The sequence below is a fragment of the Octopus bimaculoides genome, chromosome 2 (assembly GCF_046866305.1).
Source record: "Octopus bimaculoides isolate indiv1 chromosome 2, ASM4686630v1, whole genome shotgun sequence".
Taxonomy (NCBI): Eukaryota; Metazoa; Mollusca; class Cephalopoda; order Octopoda; family Octopodidae; genus Octopus; species Octopus bimaculoides.
The window spans coordinates 163,753,988-163,777,355 of record NC_142929.1 but is presented as its reverse complement, the minus strand read 5'-3'; the positions used below and the strand labels follow the sequence as shown (position 1 = coordinate 163,777,355).

At 37.3% G+C, this 23,368-nt stretch overlaps 1 protein-coding gene across 21 annotated transcripts in view; it reads right to left on the bottom strand.

Moving 5' to 3' along the window:
* Nucleotides 1-23,368, bottom strand: part of LOC106875262 (kalirin) — a 549,719-nt gene that overhangs the window by 437,549 nt on the left and 88,802 nt on the right. For all 21 annotated transcript variants that reach the window (XM_052965684.2, XM_052965690.2, XM_052965687.2 and 18 more), the window contains one exon: nt 18,992-19,066. In XM_052965684.2, the coding sequence (XP_052821644.1) occupies nt 18,992-19,066 (75 nt within the window). The remainder of the gene's footprint in view (nt 1-18,991; nt 19,067-23,368) is intronic.

The following is a 23,368-nucleotide window of genomic DNA, read 5'->3' as shown; positions in this document are numbered from 1 at the left end:
AATGCTTTTGCTGCCCTTTGAATTCGCAGGTGTATTTCCGTATCAAGATTTCCATCATCTTGAACAGAGCTTCCCAAGTAGACAAATGAATTGACAACCTCAAGTAACTTTCCCTTAACAAAAATTTTAGGGGGGTTACAAACAGCACCATACGCAGGTTGATACATTACAACTGTTTTTTTCAGATTGATGGTCAGGCCAAAATCATCACAAGCTGCATCAAATGCAGATACAAGGGATTGCAGACCCGATTCAGAATGACTAACCAGATCGCAATCGTCAGCATACAAAAGTTCCCTAATAAGTGAAATAAAAACCTTCGTTTTAAACTTCAGTCGGGTTAAATTAAAAACATTCCCCGTTGTTCGATATTTTATGTAGATACCCTCCTCAGAGGAATGTGACACCACAACGGCAAAGTATATTGCAAAGAGGGTGGGTGCATCAAGGTCTCCCTGCTTTACTCCATTTTCCACAGCAAAAGATTCAGAAAGCCTACCACCAAAATTAACCCTAGCTCTCATATCCTGATGCAATGCCTTGACCATGTTTATAAACTTTTCTGGGAAACCAATTTTCCCCAGAATTAGCCACAGAGCACTTCGATTAACAGTATCGAATGCTTTGCTCAAATCAACAAAGCAATGGTACAGAGCAAGATTCTGTTCAATGCACTTCTCCTGTAATTGTCTGACAGTAAAGATACAATCAGCTGTGCCCCTGGAGGAACGAAAACCACACTGAGACTCAGACACCATACTTGGAACTATAAAGGTATTTAAACGTTCTAACAAAATGCGGGCGAGCACCTTTCCAACCACAGACAAAAGGGAAATCCCACGAAAATTACCACACAGATCCTTTGGCCCCGATTTATATAAGGAGACAAGAATGGCATCAATCCAGTCTTGAGGCACTTTCTCACTTCTCCAACAGTGACAAATTAAAATATTTAAGAGTTCCATCATTTTGTCACCCCCATATTTCAAGACTTCTGCACAGATTCCATCAGATCCTGGAGACTTGTTGTTATTCAGCTTATTCATAGCTAAATAAATGTCATTTAGAGTTGGTTCAAATGCCATCTCTTCTATAACTGGAAGTTGTTCAATTTTTTCTATCGCCCTCATATTAACGGATGATGGTCTATTCAAAAGTGCAGAGAAATGTTCTACCCAACGCTTATGAATAGAAGCGGTGTCAGTCAGAAGAAAACATCCATCTTCTGTTCTCACTGGAGCTATTGAAGAAGATTTTGGACCATATACCTCCCTAACATAAGAATACAAACAACTGGCATCATTTCTATCAGCTGCTTCTTGTGCCCCTTTTGCCCTATCATTCCACCATTCCTGTTTAATTTTCCTTAGAGCAGTTTGCACCCTCCTTTTCAGCTTTCTGTAAGTTTCATTTGAGTTGGGATTCAATGACTGAGAGAGCAGTGTATTGCCTAAGTTTTGTTTTTCTAAAAGTAGATCATGAATTTCTGCTGATCTATCTGAGAACCAATCTCTGGATTTATGAGATTTAAATCCCACTGACGAACTTGCAGCCTGAAATACTTTTGTTTTGAAATCTTCCCATAAATTGTTTGGGTCAAGATTAATACTTTCTATAGCGTCGTGGAATCTTTGCAAGTTGCTTGATAATTTAAAGTTTGCAACATTTAACTTTTTGGGTATCTTAGGACCAGACTGTCGGTTTTTAGGTTTTATCGAAAAATCTATTTTGCCACGCAGTAGATGATGGTCAGTCCAGCTCTCTGCCCCTCTCATGACCCGAACGCTAGAAAGGTCTTTCATATCACATTTCCTAATCAAAATATAATCTATGAGATGCCAGTGCTTAGATCTTGGGTGCATCCAGGTGGCTTTATATTTATTTTTCTGCTTAAACAGAGTGTTGGTGACAACCAGATCATTCTCAGTACAAAACGTCAAAAGAGCTACTCCATTTCTATTGCATTTTCCAATCCCATGTCGACCTAAAACAGGCCATGAAACATAGTCCCTTCCAACTCTTGCATTGAAATCTCCCAAAATGACCAGCTTGTCAGAAATTGGTACTTTCCTCAATAATCTTGCTAGATTGTCATAAAATTTTTAGTGGGTGTAGCTTGCACTGCACTACCCCCACTTATTAGCCCAAGAAGACTTTCACCGGTGTGACAAGAGAATTGACAAAACCAGGAATTTCCAAGGTCTCAGGTTTTATTTCGGAGATTTCCTTCTCCTAGGTAGATTACCAACCAAGGTTAAAGAGCTTCTACCTGCCCATGAGGTAAGCCGTCCCATTCCAGACACCTAACCGACACACAGACACTCTGTAAAGTGATCAAATATCACTCCGGTGACCGATGTGGAGCAGCTCATCAAAAAAATAAAAGATAATTAAAAAAATATATATATAAATAAAATATAAAAGATAAAAAATAGTATATATATAAAATTAAAATTATTCATATATACATATTTACAGACATTCACACATATATACACACCCATACATATATATATATATACATATTTACAGACATTTTGTTGGATGGTCGTTGACTGTTCAGGAGTTCATCCGCCCTTTGACAAGTCTTATACACACATATATACACACATACTCATATATAAATATATTTACACACACACACACACACACACAAACAGTTATAAACATAAACATGTATATACACAACACATACACTCAAACATACACATTTGCACACCCAATCAAAACATTGCCAACAACTTATCAAAGTACTCAATATATCAGTAATATCTCTATTATCAAATAAAGCGCAATCTGAAATGTAGATTTATTCAAGAATCCTTACAGATATAAATCTGCTTCAGAAGATGGAACTGATTATCAAATGAATATCATTTTTATTTTTATATAAAAAATTCTGAAAAAAATCTGTTAGATGCATTGAACTTGTTTCTAAGGTTATTTCAAAACTACTTGTAGATATAATTTTAGGGCAGATTTCACAGATTTATTAAAATTCTACAGACAACTTAATGGTGCAGGTATGGCTGTGTGGCTGAGATGTTTGCTTCACAATGATGTAGTTTCAGGTTCAATGCCACAGCATGCCATCTTGGAAAAGTATTTTCTACTAAGCAAATCCTTGTGAGCAATTGATAGAAACATATAATCAACAGGCATTGACACAGCTTCTGTGTGGAAGCCTGTCATACATGTGAACGTATATGTGTGCATACACCTGCATCTTTCCATATGCCTCTACCTCACCACTTGAAACAGGTGTTAGTTTACATCCTAGTACCAAATAACACCAAGTATCAGATTTAAAAGAAGTAGTGAGCTCAATTACACATACACATCATATTATCTCTCTCTTTCTCTATATATATATATATATATATTTCAAAGTAAGGTGATAAAAATTAATTAAAATTACTTTTGGAATTGTACGGATAATACCGTACTAAATTCTAGTGCCTCAACTTAAGTACCATATTTTAGCTGAACTCAACTACCATACAGAGAGAGAGAGAGAGAGGGAGAGAGAGAGAGAGAAAGAGAGAAAGAGAGAGACAGACAGACAGACGCACACATACACACAGGTCTACTTTTATAGCCATCTACCCTTATATACACTGGTGTTGCTGAGGTTATAGGCTTAACTAGTTTGTATCTTTCTACTTTTTGAAAGTAACCCTCAGAACCCCAGCAGCCAGCTGCAGATACAAATACCCCAGCGGCCGCTTTACCAGCTGCCACATTGTAGTTTACAAACATATCACTTAACACCTCCTCATCCAACTAGTGACGTTGCATCTGGTCGTCACCCTGCACATGCACTATCACAGGAAGTACTTCCCAATGATTGAAGCTGCTCCTGCTAGTTTTTCATGAAAATGAGTCAAACAAACTTGTCTGTGAGTGATGTCTTGAATCAAGTGTTGTCTGATGAAGAGGACACTGACAATGATGATTAAAGCAATGATGCTGATTTTGAGAGTGGATCTCAAGAGCCTATACCTATAAATTCTTCTCATAAGCCCACCAGAGATATCACAAAATCATTAATAGGAATACGGTAAAACTATCATATTCAAAAGTACCAAATTACTCAGAATATAGCTAGTTCTAGTATGACTGAGACACAGTATAAATGAAGATAATAATTAGGCAATAATTACAAATGCATTCATCTGAATTTTTGCACAATGCAGAATAATTGTCAGACAAAGGAGTTAGTGTACTGTTAAAACTTCTAACTCTACAATGGCCTGTTTAGGATTAAGCACTGATATATTTAAATGTGGGTAAATGCAAACTCACTCAATTCATAATAAGGTCAGAAGCAATGTGATTTTACTGTTATCAGATTATGTTTAGGAGCTAAAAGAATTCAATATTCTAAATTGAATAAGTGTGTAGTGAAGTTGGACTAGAGTATGAATGGGAAAAGAAGCTCTTGTAATTTGTGTATCATGGAAACCTCGAGTTCCTTACTAAGAATTTGTCAAGTGTTGTCTTAAAAAGGCATAAAATATTTAGAACATTCCTACATTACACTCCAAATCCTCAAAGACTGATTCTGAACATAATATTTCAGTGTAACTTATAAATTTGCGTGTGTATGTTATAATTTTAAACTAACGTTTATATCCAAGTTTTAAACATGTTTCTTTTTTTGTTTATGGTTCAGTTTCTAATTCAGGCTATACGTTACACTTTTCAAACATTTTTGAATAAGTTCCTATATCATCTTTCATACAAGGTATTTTAATCATTTTCAAACTTGGTTTCTGAACTAGGATTAAAACATAAATGTTAAAAGTATTAATACCATTCATTACACATAAATGTATATGAATGGGGGAGGGTGCATGAATGTACACATGCACACACCGCTAAACCTATGTATATATGTCATAAATGACCCAGTTTCTGGCCGTTGCCAGTACCGCCTGACTGGCTCCTGTAGGATTTTCGAGCGAGATCATTGCCAGTGCCCCTGGACTGGCTTGTGCGGGTGGCACATAAAAGACACCATTTCGAGCGTGGCCGTTTTTGTGTGGGTGACACGTAAAAGCACCCACTACACTCTCTGGGTGGTTGGCGTTAGGAAGGGCATCCAGCTGTAGAAACTCTGCCAAATCAGACTGGAGCCTGGTGTTGCCATCCGGTTTCACCAGTCCTCAGTCAAATCGTCCAACCCATGCTAGCATGGAAAGCGGACGTTAAACGATGATGATGATGATGATGATATACAATGATATATAACTGTGGTTATAAGTATGTATTATTGCATTATAAATACATATAATTGTCATGTATGGCGTATTGAGGTAAATAATGAAGTCTTTATGCAAAGTAATCAATTTTAAAAAGTTGTAGGTGGAATTTTAATAAATCAATTGAATTCGTCTTTATTTGATATTGATGTGTAAAATAGCTTTCGGCAAGACTTTGAGACAGTTTAATGCATCTAACAGATTTTTCCATATTCTTTAGACAAAATAACATAACATTCACTTTTCCTTTTATGCACATATACAGACATACATATACATACATATGTACAAGCATATGCATACACACACACAATGCTCAAGCATGTGTACATGTGTGTGTGAGTGTATACACACAGGTGCTAGCTTTAAATCCTCATTGCATTGGACCAAAAGTTAAAAATCTTCAAGCTGCCTGTAAACACAAATCAATCTTTTTGGAAGCCAGCTGTTTGGTCATTTGACTGTAAATTTCTTCCACATATATATATATATATATATATATATATATATATATATATATATATACACACACACACACATATATGAATGAAAGCACATATGTGTGCATGACAGAGACAGAGAGAGAAGATACTAAGGTACAACCAAAACAAAATACATGTACATACATATACCTATTAGAACAAGGACACCCATATGTATAGACAAATATGCATCTGCACAACTTCACCTACACACAGACCAATACACTTTTATGGAAATGGATTAGAGCACAAAGTAACACACATGCACACACACATCAGAATAACACATGTTGAAGAAAACAAAAACCAACAACATAAAATAAAGAATGAGCAGAGACAAAGGTGTATGAAAGTCTGCAGGTGGGTTGAAAGAAAGAGAGTAGAAATGAAACAATAAGTTGTAGATATATAGGTGAAATTGATGAGGAAAGGATAAGGTGGAAGGAAATAAAGGGTGAGTGGAGACAAATATTAAAGTCTGCAGATGGGTTGGAAGAAAGATGATAGGTAAAGTTATCAAGAGAATATGGAGAAATAGCTAGAAAGTTAGTGTCATCATAAAGAATGGAGAGATAATGAGTCCTTTAGGTTTTATGAATGCAAGAAGGAAGCTTTTTAGTAATTCTGCTTAATGAGTTATCTGAAGAATAAGGATTTCAAACTTTCATTCATGCACAAGTTGCATGGTTTGCAGCTTCTTTTAAAAGAGTTCATGTCACACAGTATTTTATATAGATTGCATGGTATGAATTTGTTTTTCAGATTTTAGATGAAATTAGCTAAAGAAGTCTGATCTGACCTACTGAGGTGTAGAAATGTGTAGAAGTGAGAATTGTATCCAAATTTAAAAGAATTATAGGTCATGCCAATGTAGGCTTTTGACAAAGTGTTGATATTGACTATACACATGTTAATGTCCTTAGCTAAATAGTTATCACTGAACAGACTGTTGGTGTCAGTGAAATTGCAAGATTTGGTGATAGTATGCTCACTTGAGACTGTGGTTGTGGTGATTAGAAGAGGTTAGATTCTGACTGAAGATACAGATAGATGATGTTATGTTAAATATTTTACAGTACATACATTGTAAAGAAAAGTGTTTTCTAAATAAAAAGAGGAAGTTTCTGCCGAGAAGAATAGCTACATTAATATTGTATGGAAATGTGAACTATGTAATGTTGCTTTTCCTGAGTGTTCGGGGTTTAAGTGTGGGTTTCTAATACAAGGATAGCTAAATATTTAGATTGATAGAAGACCTGTTCCAATGTACATACCTATGTATGCATATGCACAATTATATCTTTGTATGTATTTGTACTTCTATATATGTAGGGTAAATATGTATGTGCATATGTATGAAGGGTGTATATGTTTGTAAGTATGTGTATGTATCATCTGTGCATATGTACTTTTGTTTGTATGCATTGTATATTTGCATGATTATGTGTACTATCTCCTCAGAGTGCTTGGTGTTTGTGTGTGTATATATATTGGCATGCTGGGTGTAGGTATTTTTGTTTGCATTTTGTTCCTATTTTTTTGTTTTCCTGATAACCTCAATGAGATATCATTGCTCCAAGACATTGTGGTTTGAGAAAACCCAATTATCATCATGAGTACAGCATTTGTCAACCCCACCATTAACAACTCATAACCATAAAAATGTCACTTCATCACCATCTCTACACCTAACAACCAGCCAACACCACCATCACCACCACTACGCACTATGATCATTAATATTACCACCATCATCATCATCATCATCACTATCATCAACACACCACACGTTTTCTTCCTTATCAATAATACTACCATCACCACCACATACCTTCCCCTGTCACCCTACCTACCACCTATTGGTCAAACTATCCTTCTGCTCATTAGTCTATTTTCTACCTATCTCTATACAAGGAACTATATCAAAATACTAATTAGTTCCTGCCATATTTTCAAACTAAAACAAAGAGTATTTTGTCAGACATACTGATACTCAGACCTAGCCAAAGCATGTTCTAATGAACAGGTAACTCCAATGCTTACATACACACTGCTCCCTTTTGGCATATACACTAACCAGCCACTTATACACCATAATTCTTCAACCAAGAATATTTATAATCCTAAGAAAGTATACCACAAATACTTGATGCAGAAAATGATAGATTTTAATCAAAAGACTCAATCCAACTTGAGGAAACACATTGGATTAGAGTCATAACTGCCTTATGAACAAACTACTGATCACATTTGAAGAGAACCTTTTTCAACTTGTCGAAAAAAATGAAGTTCAGGAACTCCAGCATTTCTTTCCAGAAACTTTCAGCTTAAAAAAGAATCAAATTTCATTATCAGCTTGGATAAGACTAAAAACCTTAACAAAACTGGCAAACATTCTTACTGTAAGCTTGTAGCACTACAAAAACAAATAATGAACAAGAATACGTGAACAAACATCTATCAGTAAGGTAAAAATATGTTATCACTTCCAGATCAATACACATGTCAGAAATGAGTCTTCAAATCATTCCCTTAGAATTTTTTTTTTCCGTCACTTTTAAGAACCACAAGAATAATTTCAACTGCAAACTTTCAATTAGATTTATTAACCAACAAAAAACACACAAGTAAAATTAGTTAAGACTTACTAGGCAGGATTCTTCTAAAAGTCAAGACAGAATTACTTTTACCATTTTAGAATAACATATCATAGTCACTGGATAGTTAGAAAACATACCAGTAAGTACAGGAGCAAGTTCTTCCAGTTTGGTATTAAGAGCTACTACACTTCCATTACCAGCCCTCTACTTCTCAAAGTATTAGATTTTGCCAAAGCCATTACACTCATCTCTGAGGAAGAAACTGACATCATCCTATCTGCCAAGCTTTTGTCAATGACTTTCTCTGGATAAATAAGTATTACTCCAGCACACTCTTTAACATTAGTATGAGTGCTAGTGACCTAACTAAGGTTAGTGACCGCTTTATCTCTTGCACACCATCAAGCAGACATTCCAAAATGGTGGGGGTGGCTTGTGCCTTCTTGCACAATTTTTTCAAGAACTGATGTCTACAAGTTACTGTAGAGCACAGCCTCATTCAAACTGGTTTCCCACCCCCAACAAAATCATCTCTTTCCTCCTCTATATTCTTTATATTTTCCTCTATAACAAATTCACTTATTTGTTTTATTCTTGCTTTTCATTTATCGTGGCTTTAATTTATCTATGCTCTCCAAACTATAAATTGAATTTTGCTTATTTTTTTTCTTGGCAGAAGCTAAACTCATAATGTCCATATTACTTTATCAAGACATAAGGCTTCATTTTATTCAACTTCAATTAACACATTTATTATGTTTATATATTTTTACCAACAATCAATCCAACAGATTCCATTGATTCTGAAACTGCGACAACCTCCTCTCCAATCAGCTTTAAATGTATATTGGCTTATTTGTCAACTGATTTGCAATGTAGTATTTAACCTAATATATTGTTTCTATGTTTCATTCTGGTTCAAGATCAGCTGTATAAAACTCAAAGTAACAGTTGGTGAGGCTTTTAGGTTTCAATAAAACTATATTAAATTCTACCTTTAGTATTTGTGTGCTATTTTCTCCATCATGTTTTGCACTTGTGTGATTGCATGTGCACGCGTATGCACACACACACATACACATGGGTCAGGTGTACAAAAAAACAAAAAACTGAAGACAGAGACAGGTGAAGGAACAATAAACATGGTATATTCGTTTGACATTCAGGGAAAGTGGAAAAGATCTTGACATTTTGATTCTATGCTTTTCAACAAAAAAGAATGAGGAAAGAAAATGGAGAGAGAGCAAAAAGCATGTCTGGATTAACGATTTCACATGTTGAATTGAATGGAAGGAAGTGGTCAAGAATGAATGGGCAGACACGTGTGGGTACGCGTTGTGTATCCTTATCATTTTAACATCTCTGTGCAAGCATGGGCCCAACGAGAGTATGTTGGAGTAGAGTCTTTTGTGGCTAGAGGCCGTTCCTATTGCCAACTCCCACTTATCTCCAAGTAGAGTAAGAATTTCACTATCTATCAAACAGCAAACAGTCCAAGCATGCTTACATGAAGAGCTGGAAACAAATAACACAATTAGCTAAGCCACTGCGTACAATCAGCAAGCAAGCAGAGATGTAAATAAGGGAAATACAAAGTCAGTCAGTCACACACATATATACATTGCATATTCACTGCATCCAACTCAATCTCCACCTTTAATCATCTGTCACACTAATTCCACTCTTGTGCACTTACCAACCCAACCAACCAACCAACCAACCAACCCACTATTTTTATACTTCCCTCTTTCTATCTCTCATATTCACCTTGTACGTTGACCTTACATCTCTCTCATTCTCTCTAGATGGGGAAGCCATATATCCACCTCTTCAGCAAGACACTTGCTCCAGTTTTTCTTTCATACTTTCATATCGCTCAATACTGTAACCCACCCATTTAAGGGATCTTGTTTTGCAGGTAGCTAGTGACCTCATCATATTGGTTCCACAAAAAGAGCACCCAATATGCTATGTAAAGTGGTTGGCATTAAGAAGGGCACAGCAGACACTGGAGCTCAGTACAACCCTCCACCTCATCAGTTCCACGCCAGAATGGAAAAAGGGAAGTTAAATTATATATATATATATATATATATATACTGCATATGAATGAGGACAGTTGCATCAAGTGGTGCTGATCTCTAATTGTGGAGGGAACATGTGGAAGGGGCAGACCCAAGAACATGTAGGACAAAGTGATGAGAAAGGATTGTTTGCCAACATAACATGGCAGTCCTGGTTTAGGACGAATGTTGCTGTAATTTAGCCCCAGGAGACATCGTCTCCAGCTGGCAATACGACACACACTGTGTCCTTATATTTTCGAACAAGGGAATCCAGCACCCCCACTCAGCTCAAAACAATATCTCCTGGGGCTAAATTACAGCAACATTCGTATGTAATTTCTACTCTAGTCTGATCAGTGCCATTACAAGAAACTCTAAGCCTTTGAGTCATTTATATAAACTTTACAGCTTATAAAATGTGTGTGTACAGGTGTACACACACATACACTTTAACTGTATACACACATACACTTTAACTTCTTTCCACACTTCATCAAAAGTCATCACTCTCTTTCTCAAATTCTCTTTTCAGCTTTGTAACCTACAAAATGACCTCATTAGTTCTGGTGCATGAAAAAAGCATTCTGTAAAATGGTTAGCATTAGGAAGAACATTCACCCATAGAAATTATACTAAAACTGAAAGATAGAAGTAAGACATTGTTCTCCAATCCATCAAATCCTATCGAACCATCTAACTCATAACAGCATAGAAAGCAGACTTAAATTGATGATGATGATGATGATGATGATGATGATGACGATGATGATGATGGTGATGATCACATACATGCGAGGTTCTACTTGGTGTTTGAAACTTAACTAAAATTATTTATGCAGTAGTAATTTAAAAGTAAATTACAATCACCTAATCTCGCAAAAGGCTACATACATATACAACAGTGAAATATTTGAATCTTCATCATATTCAGCTGATCAGGAATAGGTGAACGTTGACTTCTGCTTACATCATTTTATGAATAAACATTAAAAAACATCTCATACTACCACATTACTTCCTCAACAGATTTGCTTCTAAAGATTATTACAGCAGGCTGATTCACTTAATATGCTAAATCACTCAACCATGAAATGAAATTGGGTGTCTATTTGCTTCTAGGTCAATAGTTCTGTGCTAGCCAATAGTACATCCACTTCTTCCTCACAACTCAAGTTTTTAGATATCTAACACCCAAATATAGAAAACATAATTGTCACATGTACCAATGTGCCAGAAGGGAGGCTAGGCGACAGGTTTATTTAGCCAGAGGGGAAGCAGATAAGGAAAGACTTGCCAATGTTCTGCGCCGTGAGGACCAAAGACTCGAGGTATTTCGTGTTGCAAGACAGTGTAGGAGAGAGAATAGTGATGTTGTAGGAGAGAAATGTGTTCGCATGGATGATGGTACGCTTGCACTAAATGAGGATGCAAAGAAAGAGGTCTGGAGATGCCACTACGATAGATTGCTTAATAAAGAGAATGAATGGGAGAAAGAGAGCCTGCCGTATGTCGACCCAATAGAGGGACCAGCTATCCGAGTTGATAGGACCAGGGTAGATAAAGCAATTAAGAGTATGAAGACCGGGAAAGCCCCCGGCCCATCAGGAATCACTGCAGAGATGCTCAAAATATCTGGCAGTGTTGGCTATAGCCTAGTCACCCGTATTACGAACCAGGTGATACACGAAGGAGTCATACCCAATGACTGGTGCAGCAGCATCATAGTCAACTGCTACAAAGGTAAAGGTGACGCTTTAGATACAAATAATTACAGAGGCATCAAGCTGTTAGATCAGGTTATGAAAGTTACAGAGAGGGTCATAGCCCAACTAATTAGGGAGCGAATCAATTTAGATGAGATGCAGTTTGGGTTCGTGCCAGGTAAAAGCACTACTGATGCCTTATTTCTAGTGAGACAGTTGCAGGAGAAATACCTAGCCAAGGATAAACCGCTGTACCTGGCTTTCGTTGACATGGAGAAAGCCTTTGACAGGGTCCCCCGATCCCTTATCTGGTGGTCAATGAGGAAACTTGGGATAGAAGAATGGTTAGTGAGAGCTGTGCGAGCCATGTACAGAGATGCTGCCAGTAAGGTGAGGGCTGGAAATGAGTACAGCAATGAATTCCGGGTAGAGGTAGGGGTCCACCTAGGTTCCGTCCTCAGCCCCCTCTTATTTATCATAGTCCTCCAGGCAATCACAGAGGAGTTCAAGACAGGTTGCCCCTGGGAGCTCCTCTATGCTGATGACCTTGCCCTAATTGCGGAGTCACTATCAGAACTAGAGGAGAAGTTTCAGGTGTGGAAGCATCGTCTAGAATTGAAGGGCCTTAGAGTCAACCTAGCTAAAACCAAAATCCTAATAAGTAGGAAGGTAGATAAAACACAAACCCCTTCAGGTAGATGGCCCTGCTCAGTATGTAGAAAAGGAGTAGGTAGTAACTCTATAAGATGTACCCGGTGCAAGCTATGGACACATAAGAGGTGCAGCAACATCAAAGGCAGGTTAACTAGCAAGTTAGTTTTTGTTTGTGGCAGATGTTCAGGTGCAATAAACACTGTAAACAAACAGGAAACAACTTCTATCTCATTCCAGGGTGAAAAACTAGAGGTAGTCGATAGCTTCCGCTATCTGGGCGACCAAGTTAGTAGTGGGGGTGGGTGCGCTGAAAGTGTAGCTGCTAGAATAAGAATAGCCTGGGCAAAGTTTAGAGAGCTCTTACCCCTGCTGGCGACAAAGGGACTCTCACTCAGAGTAAAAGGCAGACTGTATGACGCATGCGTACAAACAGCCATGCTACATGGCAGTGAAACATGGGCTGTAACTGCTGAGGACATACGTAAGCTCGCAAGGAATGAAGCCAGTATGCTCCGTTGGATGTGTAATGTCAATGTGAATACCCGTCAGAGTGTAAGTATCTTGAGAGAAAAGCTGAACATTAGAAGCATCAGTTGTGGTGTGCAAGAGAGATGATTGCGCTGGTATGGACATGTGGTGAGAATGGATGAGGATAGCTGCGTGAAAAAGTGCCACACCCTAACAGTTGAGGGAACCCGTGGAAGAGGTAGGCCCAGGAAGACCTGGGCTGAGGTGGTGAGGCAAGACCTTCGTACATTGGGCCTCACCGAGGCGATGACTACTGACCGAGACCTTTGGAAATGTGCTGTGCGTGAGAAGACCCGGCAAGCCAAGTGAGATCGTTGCCAGTGCCCCTGGACTGGTTCTTGTGCGGGTGGCACATGAGATGCACCATTTTGAGCGTGGCCGTTGCCAGTACCGCCTGACTGGCTCCTGTAGGATTTTCGAGCGAGATCGTTGCCAGTGCCACTGGACTGGCTTGTGCGGGTAGCACATAAAAGACACCATTTCGAGCGTGGCCATTTTCGTGCGGGTGACACGTAAAAGCACCCACTACACTCTCTGAGTGGTTGGCGTTAGGAAGGGCATCCAGCTGTAGAAACTCTGCCAAATTAGATTGGAGCCTGGTGTTGCCATCCGGTTTCACCAGTCCTCAGTCAAATCGTCCAACCCATGCTAGCATGGAAAGCGGACGTTAAACGATGATGATGATGATGATGATGATGATGTCTCAGTAGCCTGTGACGATAACGTAGTTGGGCAGGTCTACACTTCCTGATGCTAATTACCAAATGCTACTAAATTTGGTTTATCCCAAATTCAAGTAGAATTATTAACTATTAAACATTCTGTTATAATTAGTAAAGAAGTGAGTTATACAAATTACTTCCTCAACAAAACAAAGAGTAATCACACATGACAGTCCTGATAAGCTCCAACCACATATATGTTCTATTAAAATAATATTACCAATCTATCTTATATCATCCCATTTCATATTTCTTCAGTCTTTCCTTTTGTATGAACTGTATTTTCACACCGCCATGTGAGTAAGTGAAATGTGAGAGGATGTATGAATACACTACTGCAAGAGTGAGTGAATCTATGAGTGTATGAAAATTGCTTGTTTGCAAGAAATTCATTGTAACATATAACTTGGAATAGCGACTTAACATTGAATTTATCCATCTTTAATATATTATTTTGTCTTGGTATTCAATATTCACTTTCTGTGATAGCCATATAAAATTCTTAATTAGTACATCTACTACTACTTATCATTTTGTTGTCTACTTTTCCATGCTTGCACAGATCAACCAAAACTATGTAAGGACAGAGTTTTCTATGGCTGGATGCCCTTCCTGATTGATGCTAACCCTCACTCATTTCCAAGCAAGATAATAATCCCCTAGTCTAAAAATCAATGGACAAGCTTGACATGGCTTCTCAGTGGATTACAAGAAAATAGCAATATGAATAGTGACTGTTTCATTTAAAAGCAGCAAACACATGGAAAACAATACTGATAAATATCTATGAACAATATAGGCATATATTACAAAATCTATTTTAGGTTTGAGATTAAACTTGTCTTGCAAAAATAAAAGCTCCTACTGTAGTCATTCATTTGGTGCCAGACTAGATTTGATCAAGCAGGGATATGATAGAAGAAACTGCAGCTATGGTTAGATAAGCTGGATATTATTTGTATCATTTTATCAGTGGTTCTCTCATTAGTTCATTGCTGTTTTAACTGTCTTTTTATTTTTTAGCCTTAAGTCAACTCTGATCAAACTTATCTGTGATGAAAGACTTCCAGTCATGACCATCCCCTCTTTCTGCCAGTCACTGAGCAGAGTATACCAAGAACCACATTATCCAGAGTGACTTTCTTTCTCTGATGATAGGGAAATGGCCTTGTGAGTGGATTTGGTAAAAGGAAACTGATTATATATATATATATATATATATATATATATATATATATCGTCATCGTCATCACTTTAACACTCACTTCTCCATGCTTGCAATGGATTGAAGTTTACTAGGACAGATTTTCTACAGCCAGGTACTCTTTCTGTCACCAACCTTCACCTGTTTCCAAGCAAGGTAATATTTCCCCACGACCAGACATATTTTCACAGAATACTAAAAATAAATGACATTCGTTAACAACAGGGGCGGGGAAAGGTTTTAGTGTGGCAGGCAAAAATTTACAAAGAAAAAGGTCCGCGGGCAGATCACAAGTTCTAACTCTTATATCTGTGTAGAACTGCTCAACCCATGTCAGCATGGAAAGCGGACATTAAATGATGATGATGATGATGATGATGATGGTGGGTGTGTGTGTGTGTGTGTGTGTGTGTGTGCGTAAAAATATACATCCTCTGATACATGCCCTGCCCCTCTCATAATTCCTTGTCTTGTGAATTACTTGGTTACCCTGCCAATGTTGGTGCCACTTTAAAAGCATCCAGTCCATACTGTAATGTGGTTGGCATCTGGAGGGGCATCCAGCTGTAAACATCTTGCCAAAACTAACTTCGCCTGTGCTAGTACCACGTAAAAAGCACCGAGTCCACTCTGTGGAGTGGTTGGTGTTAGGAAGGGTATCTAGCCATAAAATCCCTGCCAAAACAGACACAGTAGGCTTGGGTAGATTTTCTACCTGACCAGCCCCTGTCAACTGTCCTACCTACTCATGCATGCGTGGAAGATGGATGTTAAACGATGATGATGATGATTTTATATATATATATATATATATATATATATATATATATATATATATATATATATATATATATGTGTGTGTGTGTGTATGTATATATATATGTATTTATTTATTTGATGGACCTCTTTCAGTTTCTGTTTTACTACATTCACACACAAGGTTTTGGTTGGCCTGGGTCTATAGAAGAGATTTGCCCAAGGTATGTAGTGAGACTGGACCTGAAACCATGTGGTTGAGATGGAAGCTTCTTAATCACAGTCAACCATGCTTGTGTATAGCCACACCTGCACGCATATATATATATATATATATATATACACACATACACACACACTCACTCACACATACACTTATACAATAATCAGCTAATTAATATGTGAACATTCATTCGCATGTGTGTGTGTGTGTGTTTGTGTGTACACACTTCTCTGCAAAATAAAACTTAACTTCCTTTGTAACAAGAACCTAATATTACATTAATAAAACATTAAAAAGAGGAAATGGCACAATTAGACAAATCTTTTAAATTGGCAATTTTAATTTGAAACCAGAAACAGGAAAAAATACATATTTCCCAACCAGTTATTGGGAAAGCAAGTGAGGTACATTATAGCCAAAGTTAGTGAAAAACAAAACAGTTCAAATGTGTGATCTTGCCACCAGGGTCATGTACTTCCTATGGAAGCCCCTTTGGTACCACTGCTCTATCTCCCAGAAGACAAAGCTCCACATCTACAATGTTTTGATCTCCACCATTCTCCTCTATGGAACAAAAGTGTGGTCCTTTGTGAAGACCCTGGCAAAGAGGGTCAACAGTTTCAAGAGCAAAGACCTCAGACCCATCAAGAACATCAGATGGTACCATTGTGTTACTAACAAAGAACTGCATGTGCACTCACATCAACCCACTGCCTCCCACCGCAGGTGCTGATACAGACATGTCCTCTGCCTCCCACTGATCATCCTACCAAGGCCTTGCTCTCATTCAACACAGCAGCTGTAGGCTGGAAGAGGCCCTGTATCAGGCTCTGCAGCAGATGGCTGGATGTGATTAAGGAAGATCTCTAGATCTTGAAGGATGCAGAGGGACTGGTACAAGACTGCCAGCGATGTGGAACACAGGTGGACCTGGTCGACTCCACACACAATGATACCTCTGAGACCACTAACCTGGGATAGCCTCAGCCCCATCAAGCAACAGCATGAAGCAAGCAAGAAGCATTTGAGAATGAATAACAAATAACAAAAAATAATTTAGTTTGTTAAATCCACATTGTTTGGTTAACTATAAATTAATATTTAAAATGAAACCCTGTCACCATTCCAGGTGTTATAATTTATAAGGGCATGTGACTTATCAAATATAATATCCAACTCCAAAGAATTTTATTAAACATGTGTCCAGTTGGCAAGCAGCAGAAAAGAAATAGAATTCTAATAATGTGAGTCAAAGAGTTGAAGCTATTGTTATCTAGTCCCCTGTCAACCTTGATTATGCAGACCTATAATAAAATGCATTCTATTTCTGACTACCTCTTCTTTTTAGGAGTGCATTACACACACACACACACACACATTGTAAAGGCGCATGGCTTAGTGGCTGGGTGTTGCATTCACGATTGTGAGGTCGTGGGTTCAATTCCCAGATAGACGATAGTATCAATAGTGTTCTGAACCTTCTAAAGATAAGTGTGTGAGCACAATATGAATCATGTCTCAGTTTGATCTCATGAATTTTCAAGGAAGATGGAGAAAATATAACAACAGAAAATTTCCAGTAGGATACTGTTCCTGGTTGAAGCCAGTTTGTCTCAGGATGAAGTCATGACTATAACACAGCCCCATTACTGCTAGAGCTTTACAAACTCATGCCTATATAAGAAATCAATTATACTGAGCCTTAACCACAAACCCACATCCTTAAAATAAGGAAGGTGACCTCAGGAACTATATGTACACATACTAACAACTTATCAATTCATAAGAAATGAGAAATGCACAAACATAATCCATTCTAAAACACTAATACTTTTATTACATTCTAATACACTATCACACCACACCCCAACTATACACACAAACACATTCAATTGTAATACAACAAAGTAAAACAAAGGTGAATATAATAGTATATATGCACAATTTAAATTACTATCAAAACTACAACAATGCAGTTGTCTTGGTTTCACAATGCAATCTTAGAACAAATCGTTTGGCAAATAGAACCTCTAAAAATTATACACACACACACAATTTGTCTTAGATTAGTAATTATAAGATAGAGTGTGTGTGTGTGTGTGTGTGTGTGTGTGTGTGTGTGTGTGCGCGCACTCTTGTGCATAATCATCATTTAACATCTGTTGTCTATGCTGGCATGGGTCGAAGGGTTTGGCCAGGGCTGGCAAGCTGCACCAGACTCCAGTCTGGTTTGGCATGGTTTCTACAGCTGGATGCCCTTCCTAACACCAACCACTTTACAGAGTGTGCTGGGTGCTTTTACATGGCACTGCATGGGTGTTTTTAAGTGGCATCACACAGGAGCTTTTATGTGGTACCAAATGGGGGTTTTTATGTGGTACTGCACAGATGCTTATACATAGCACCACACAGGCATTTTTACATGGCACTGCATGGATGCTTTTATGTGGCACTGCCATGAGAGCTTTACACTACCAGAGGGACCAGTTTTAACACTTCTGCTATGAGTATGGGTCTTCTTGAGCACAACAAGGCACCAGGCATATGCACACATATACACATAAACATATATGCAAACACGAACTACTGTACTTCCATACTGGAATCACTTAACCAAGTTCTGAAAAACATACATTAAACACAGGTTCCAATCATTACTAATGATTTTTTTTTTTTACTAGGTGTAATGTATTATGAACTAATAATTTACTACTATTTATACAAGAAATTTTTGATTTCTTAAAAAGAAACAATTCTGATGCTAAGATATGAGGAAATAAATTACTTACCTGAAAGATATGCAACTCTTTCTCTAAGAATTGGAACAATATCGGCTGCTTTCAATCCATCATTTCTTCTACCACCTAAATTTTGAATGAGAAAGAAGTAAAAATGTATTTTATTTTCACAAGTAGCATTAAAATTAAGAACAATTTTTTTCATTTGAAACAAGAATACTTTCACCCTTTTAATATCAACCCTCCTGAGACTGCCCTTGCTTCTATGACACAAATTTCCTGTTTTAAAAACCTTCCATTAAAATTCCATGTTAAATACCAGCTTAATAATGACAAAGTTATTTCACTAAATTCATCATTATTTTCAAAATTAATAGAAACAAAGACAGTGTATTTCAACAGAAATATGGTAACAAAAGAGTTAAAAATATTTTTATTTATATGGAGCAGAATTGATAATGAACACCATTTAATGGTGTTCAATCAAAAAAGAGGCCTAACTTTTAAAATAGGGCACCAGCCAACCAGTACTGCATGTTCACAACTGCAGAGCTAAGTACATGTGACCTTCAACTTCTGATTAACAATAGCCAAATTATGCTATGTTAATTAGTCATTGATCTACATGTGCTACAGTGAACATATATATGGTGCACCTGGTGATTTGCTACATATTGAACAATGAGATTTAGAAGAACAAAGTGTTGTGTGAAATTCTGTATAGAATTGGAGGAAAAACTATTAGAGACTATTGGAGAATGTTGCAATAGGCTTAGAGAAAAGATTACTTGAACTAATGCAATGTCACAAGTAGTTCCAACTATAGCTTCCCAATTTTTTAAATCTAAAACTTATTACTTCAGAGAAATCAGAAGGAGAAAACAAATATCCTGGGTTTCCAAGAATTTCCTGGAAATAGACCTATTGATTTTCATTTTTAACTCTTTTATTTTATGACTCAAGTGTTTAACTTAGAGTATGATTAGAAGTCAAGAATCATAAGCATTAAAATTATTTTATCAAAAAATGTATACTTGTACAGAAAATCTAATCATCATCATCATCATCATCGTTTAACGTCCGCTTTCCATGCTAGCATGGGTTGGACGATTTGACTGAGGACTGGTGAAACCGGATGGCAACACCAGGCTCCAGTCTGATTTGGCAGAGTTTCTACAGCTGGATGCCCTTCCTAACGCCAACCACTCAGAGAGTGTAGTGGGTGCTTTTACGTGTCACCCGCACGAAAACGGCCACGCTCGAAATGGTGTCTTTTATGTGCCACCCGCACAAGCCAGTCCAGGGGCACTGGCAACGATCTCGCTCGAAAATCCTACAGGAGCCAGTCAGGCGGTACTGGCAACGGCCACGCTCAAAATGGTGCATCTCATGTGCCACCCGCACAAGAACCAGTCCAGGGGCACTGGCAACGATCTTACTTGGCTTGCCGGGTCTTCTCACGCACAGCCCATTTCCAAAGGTCTCGGTCCGTAGTCATCGCCTCGGTGAGGCCCAATGTACGAAGGTCTTGCCTCACCACCTCAGCCCAGGTCTTCCTGGGCCTACCTCTTCCACGGGTTCCCTCAACTGTTAGGGTGTGGCACTTTTTCACGCAGCTATCCTCCTCCATTCTCACCACATGTCCATACCAGCGCAATCGTCTCTCTTGCACGCCACAACTGATGCTTCTAATGTTCAGCTTTTCTCTCAAGATACTTACACTCTGACGGGTATTCACATTGACATTACACATCCAACGGAGCATACTGGCTTCATTCCTTGCGAGCTTACGTATGTCCTCAGCAGTTACAGCCCATGTTTCACTGCCATGTAGCATGGTTGTTCGTACGCATGCGTCATACAGTCTGCCTTTTACTCTGAGTGAGAGTCCCTTTGTCGCCAGCAGGGGTAAGAGCTCTCTAAACTTTGCCCAGGCTATTCTTATTCTAGCAGCTACACTTTCAGCGCACCCACCCCCACTACTAACTTGGTCGCCCAGATAGCGGAAGCTATCGACTACCTCTACAAAAAAGAAAATTAAGACAAAAATTTCTTGGAATATGCAAAGAATATTTAAATCAGATAGATAGTATTGTTTCAAAAAGCATACATTATTGATAGTGTCATTACTCAAACTTGATTTCAATTTTATGCAGAAAAACCTGTTTCTATGGAAGTTGGAGGATAAAACAGTTTGTGCAGAAATTTCAAACATTTCCAGTTCTTTGGATTGTTTTCAAAAACCTTGTTAATAGCAACATTTAATCTGTGTAGTAGAGATGGAATAGGCGCTTCAAATCTCATGACTTAATATTGAGAATAAGAAGAAGGGGGATTTTTCTGACAAAGTAATGAACAATTTTCAAACAGTTTCTTTGTGATATTTTGCAAAAAGTAGAAACAGGTCAAGTGCATCCAAAATTAAAAGAAATTACATAAATACTTTATTGATTCCTTTGCCACTCTGCCTTTTTTCTGAGGGTTTTTTTTTTTTTCTTTTCTAATTTTAAATAGAAATTCTCTCAATGAGAGGAGCTGTGGTGTAATTTGTCAATTCAATTTTTCTAGAATAAAAAACAAAATACACCTGCAAAGACCAAGGTTACATCACTGCAACTTAATTTTTCAAATCCTATTTTAATTCATTCTGAGGTTGCTTCAATTTTTAAAGAACAAGAATATTTCTAACATTGCAAAAAGGTTATTCCATTTTGTCTTTGTATAAACTATAATTGATGATAATGTTCTTCTTTAAATATTTCTCATGTTTTTTTGTTTGTTTTTTAAATCTACAAAATGAACTGAGAATTTCCATTTTAATAAGATATCCAATGCTTTTAATTTTCTTCAACGAAAGAGCCTTCTGCGATAGAAGCTATATCACAAAGTTCAGGTTCCTGTAAATCAACATAAATTATTGACTACATATGTAACTGCAGAATCTACATTTAGATCACCATCCTTGAATCTACCTTCAAATTCATCGTTATTGTAAGAGTCATTAGTTAAATTAACTTCATCAGAATCTGACTTAGTATTCTTATAAATAACATCAGAAGCAACCAAATGAAAACCATGTGCACAACATAATACTTGCAGTTATACTTGCGCCATCAGTTATGACTGAACATATACTTTTTCCCAATCAATATTGAATTCAGGAAGTTTTGTTTCTCAAAGTTCAATAATTTTTCAGCAGCTAAACTCCCATAAATTCTGATCATTTCTAAATTCTAAAATTTACCAGATGAATGTACATCTACATTCAAATACCTGCAATTATGCAAAGATGTATATTCATCAAACACTGAATTTTTCAGAATTTCTCTTTCTTTTAGTTATTTCACTAATCAAATTTTTCCTCCAATCATATTGATGTTGAATTATCTGCAATGAGAATCATTTTTTGGTAAAATCCAACCTTAATCTGTAACTTCTCAACTAGCAGAACTTTTAACCATTGCATTCACAGAAAATTCATCAACAACTAATTTGGATACTATTTCATCTATAGTTCATCTACTTTTCCTTAAAAGTAAACTTATTTTCTGCTGGTTGGTTCTTTTCGAAAAAGGATCTTCTATTTCAGCTGTACTAGTTTCTGAGGAAATGACTTTGTAAAACTATCTTAAAATGATGTTAAAGCCTGTCTGTCTGTCTGTCTGTATCTCTCTCTCTGTAAGATTAGTCTTGCAGTGAAAAATAAATTTTTAAATAATACAGCAGTTTCTAACTTGCTATTTTAACCTAATTTCTTGAAAATTTAGGATCTGGAAACCACAGGAGGGAAGCTCTAACACCAACATTTCAAATCTGGAAAAACATTCACTGAATGTAATCCCATATTTGAATGACTTTCCATAACAACTGATGATAGTTAAAAAGCAAAAATGCATGCTGTGATCCATGAAAATCACCCTCTGACTATCCATGAAGTTGTCTATGCTGTGAAGTGGCTGATTTTATCTGGAACAAATTATGATAAACTCACTTCTAGGAGCAAACTCTAAATAAAAACTGATATAAAGTATGGTATGCTTTAGTCCAGTTTTCTAGTTTTGGAGGTTTGGTAAAATGCACAAAGTCCATATTGTATTTAGTGATGGGAAAGGTATCCAACCTATGAAATCCATGGATGGGTGGGAGTGGGAACAAAGCTGGCAGGTTATTTCTGCTGTATGTACATTGGATGATGAACTATGCTGAAATGATTAGTGAGTCATCCAACTCAAACCAGGATGGAGAAAGGAAAAAACTGAATGTAAGATGATGGTGACAATGCGAAAGACACACTAAAAAGAAACAGAAGTTTCTATGCACTTACTCAACCTGTTAAAAATAGCAACCAGATCTCTGTCATAAAAAGAAAAAAAAACATGAAGGTCCTATTGGATAATGTAGTCTCAGAAATACTGTGTCTGAATAATG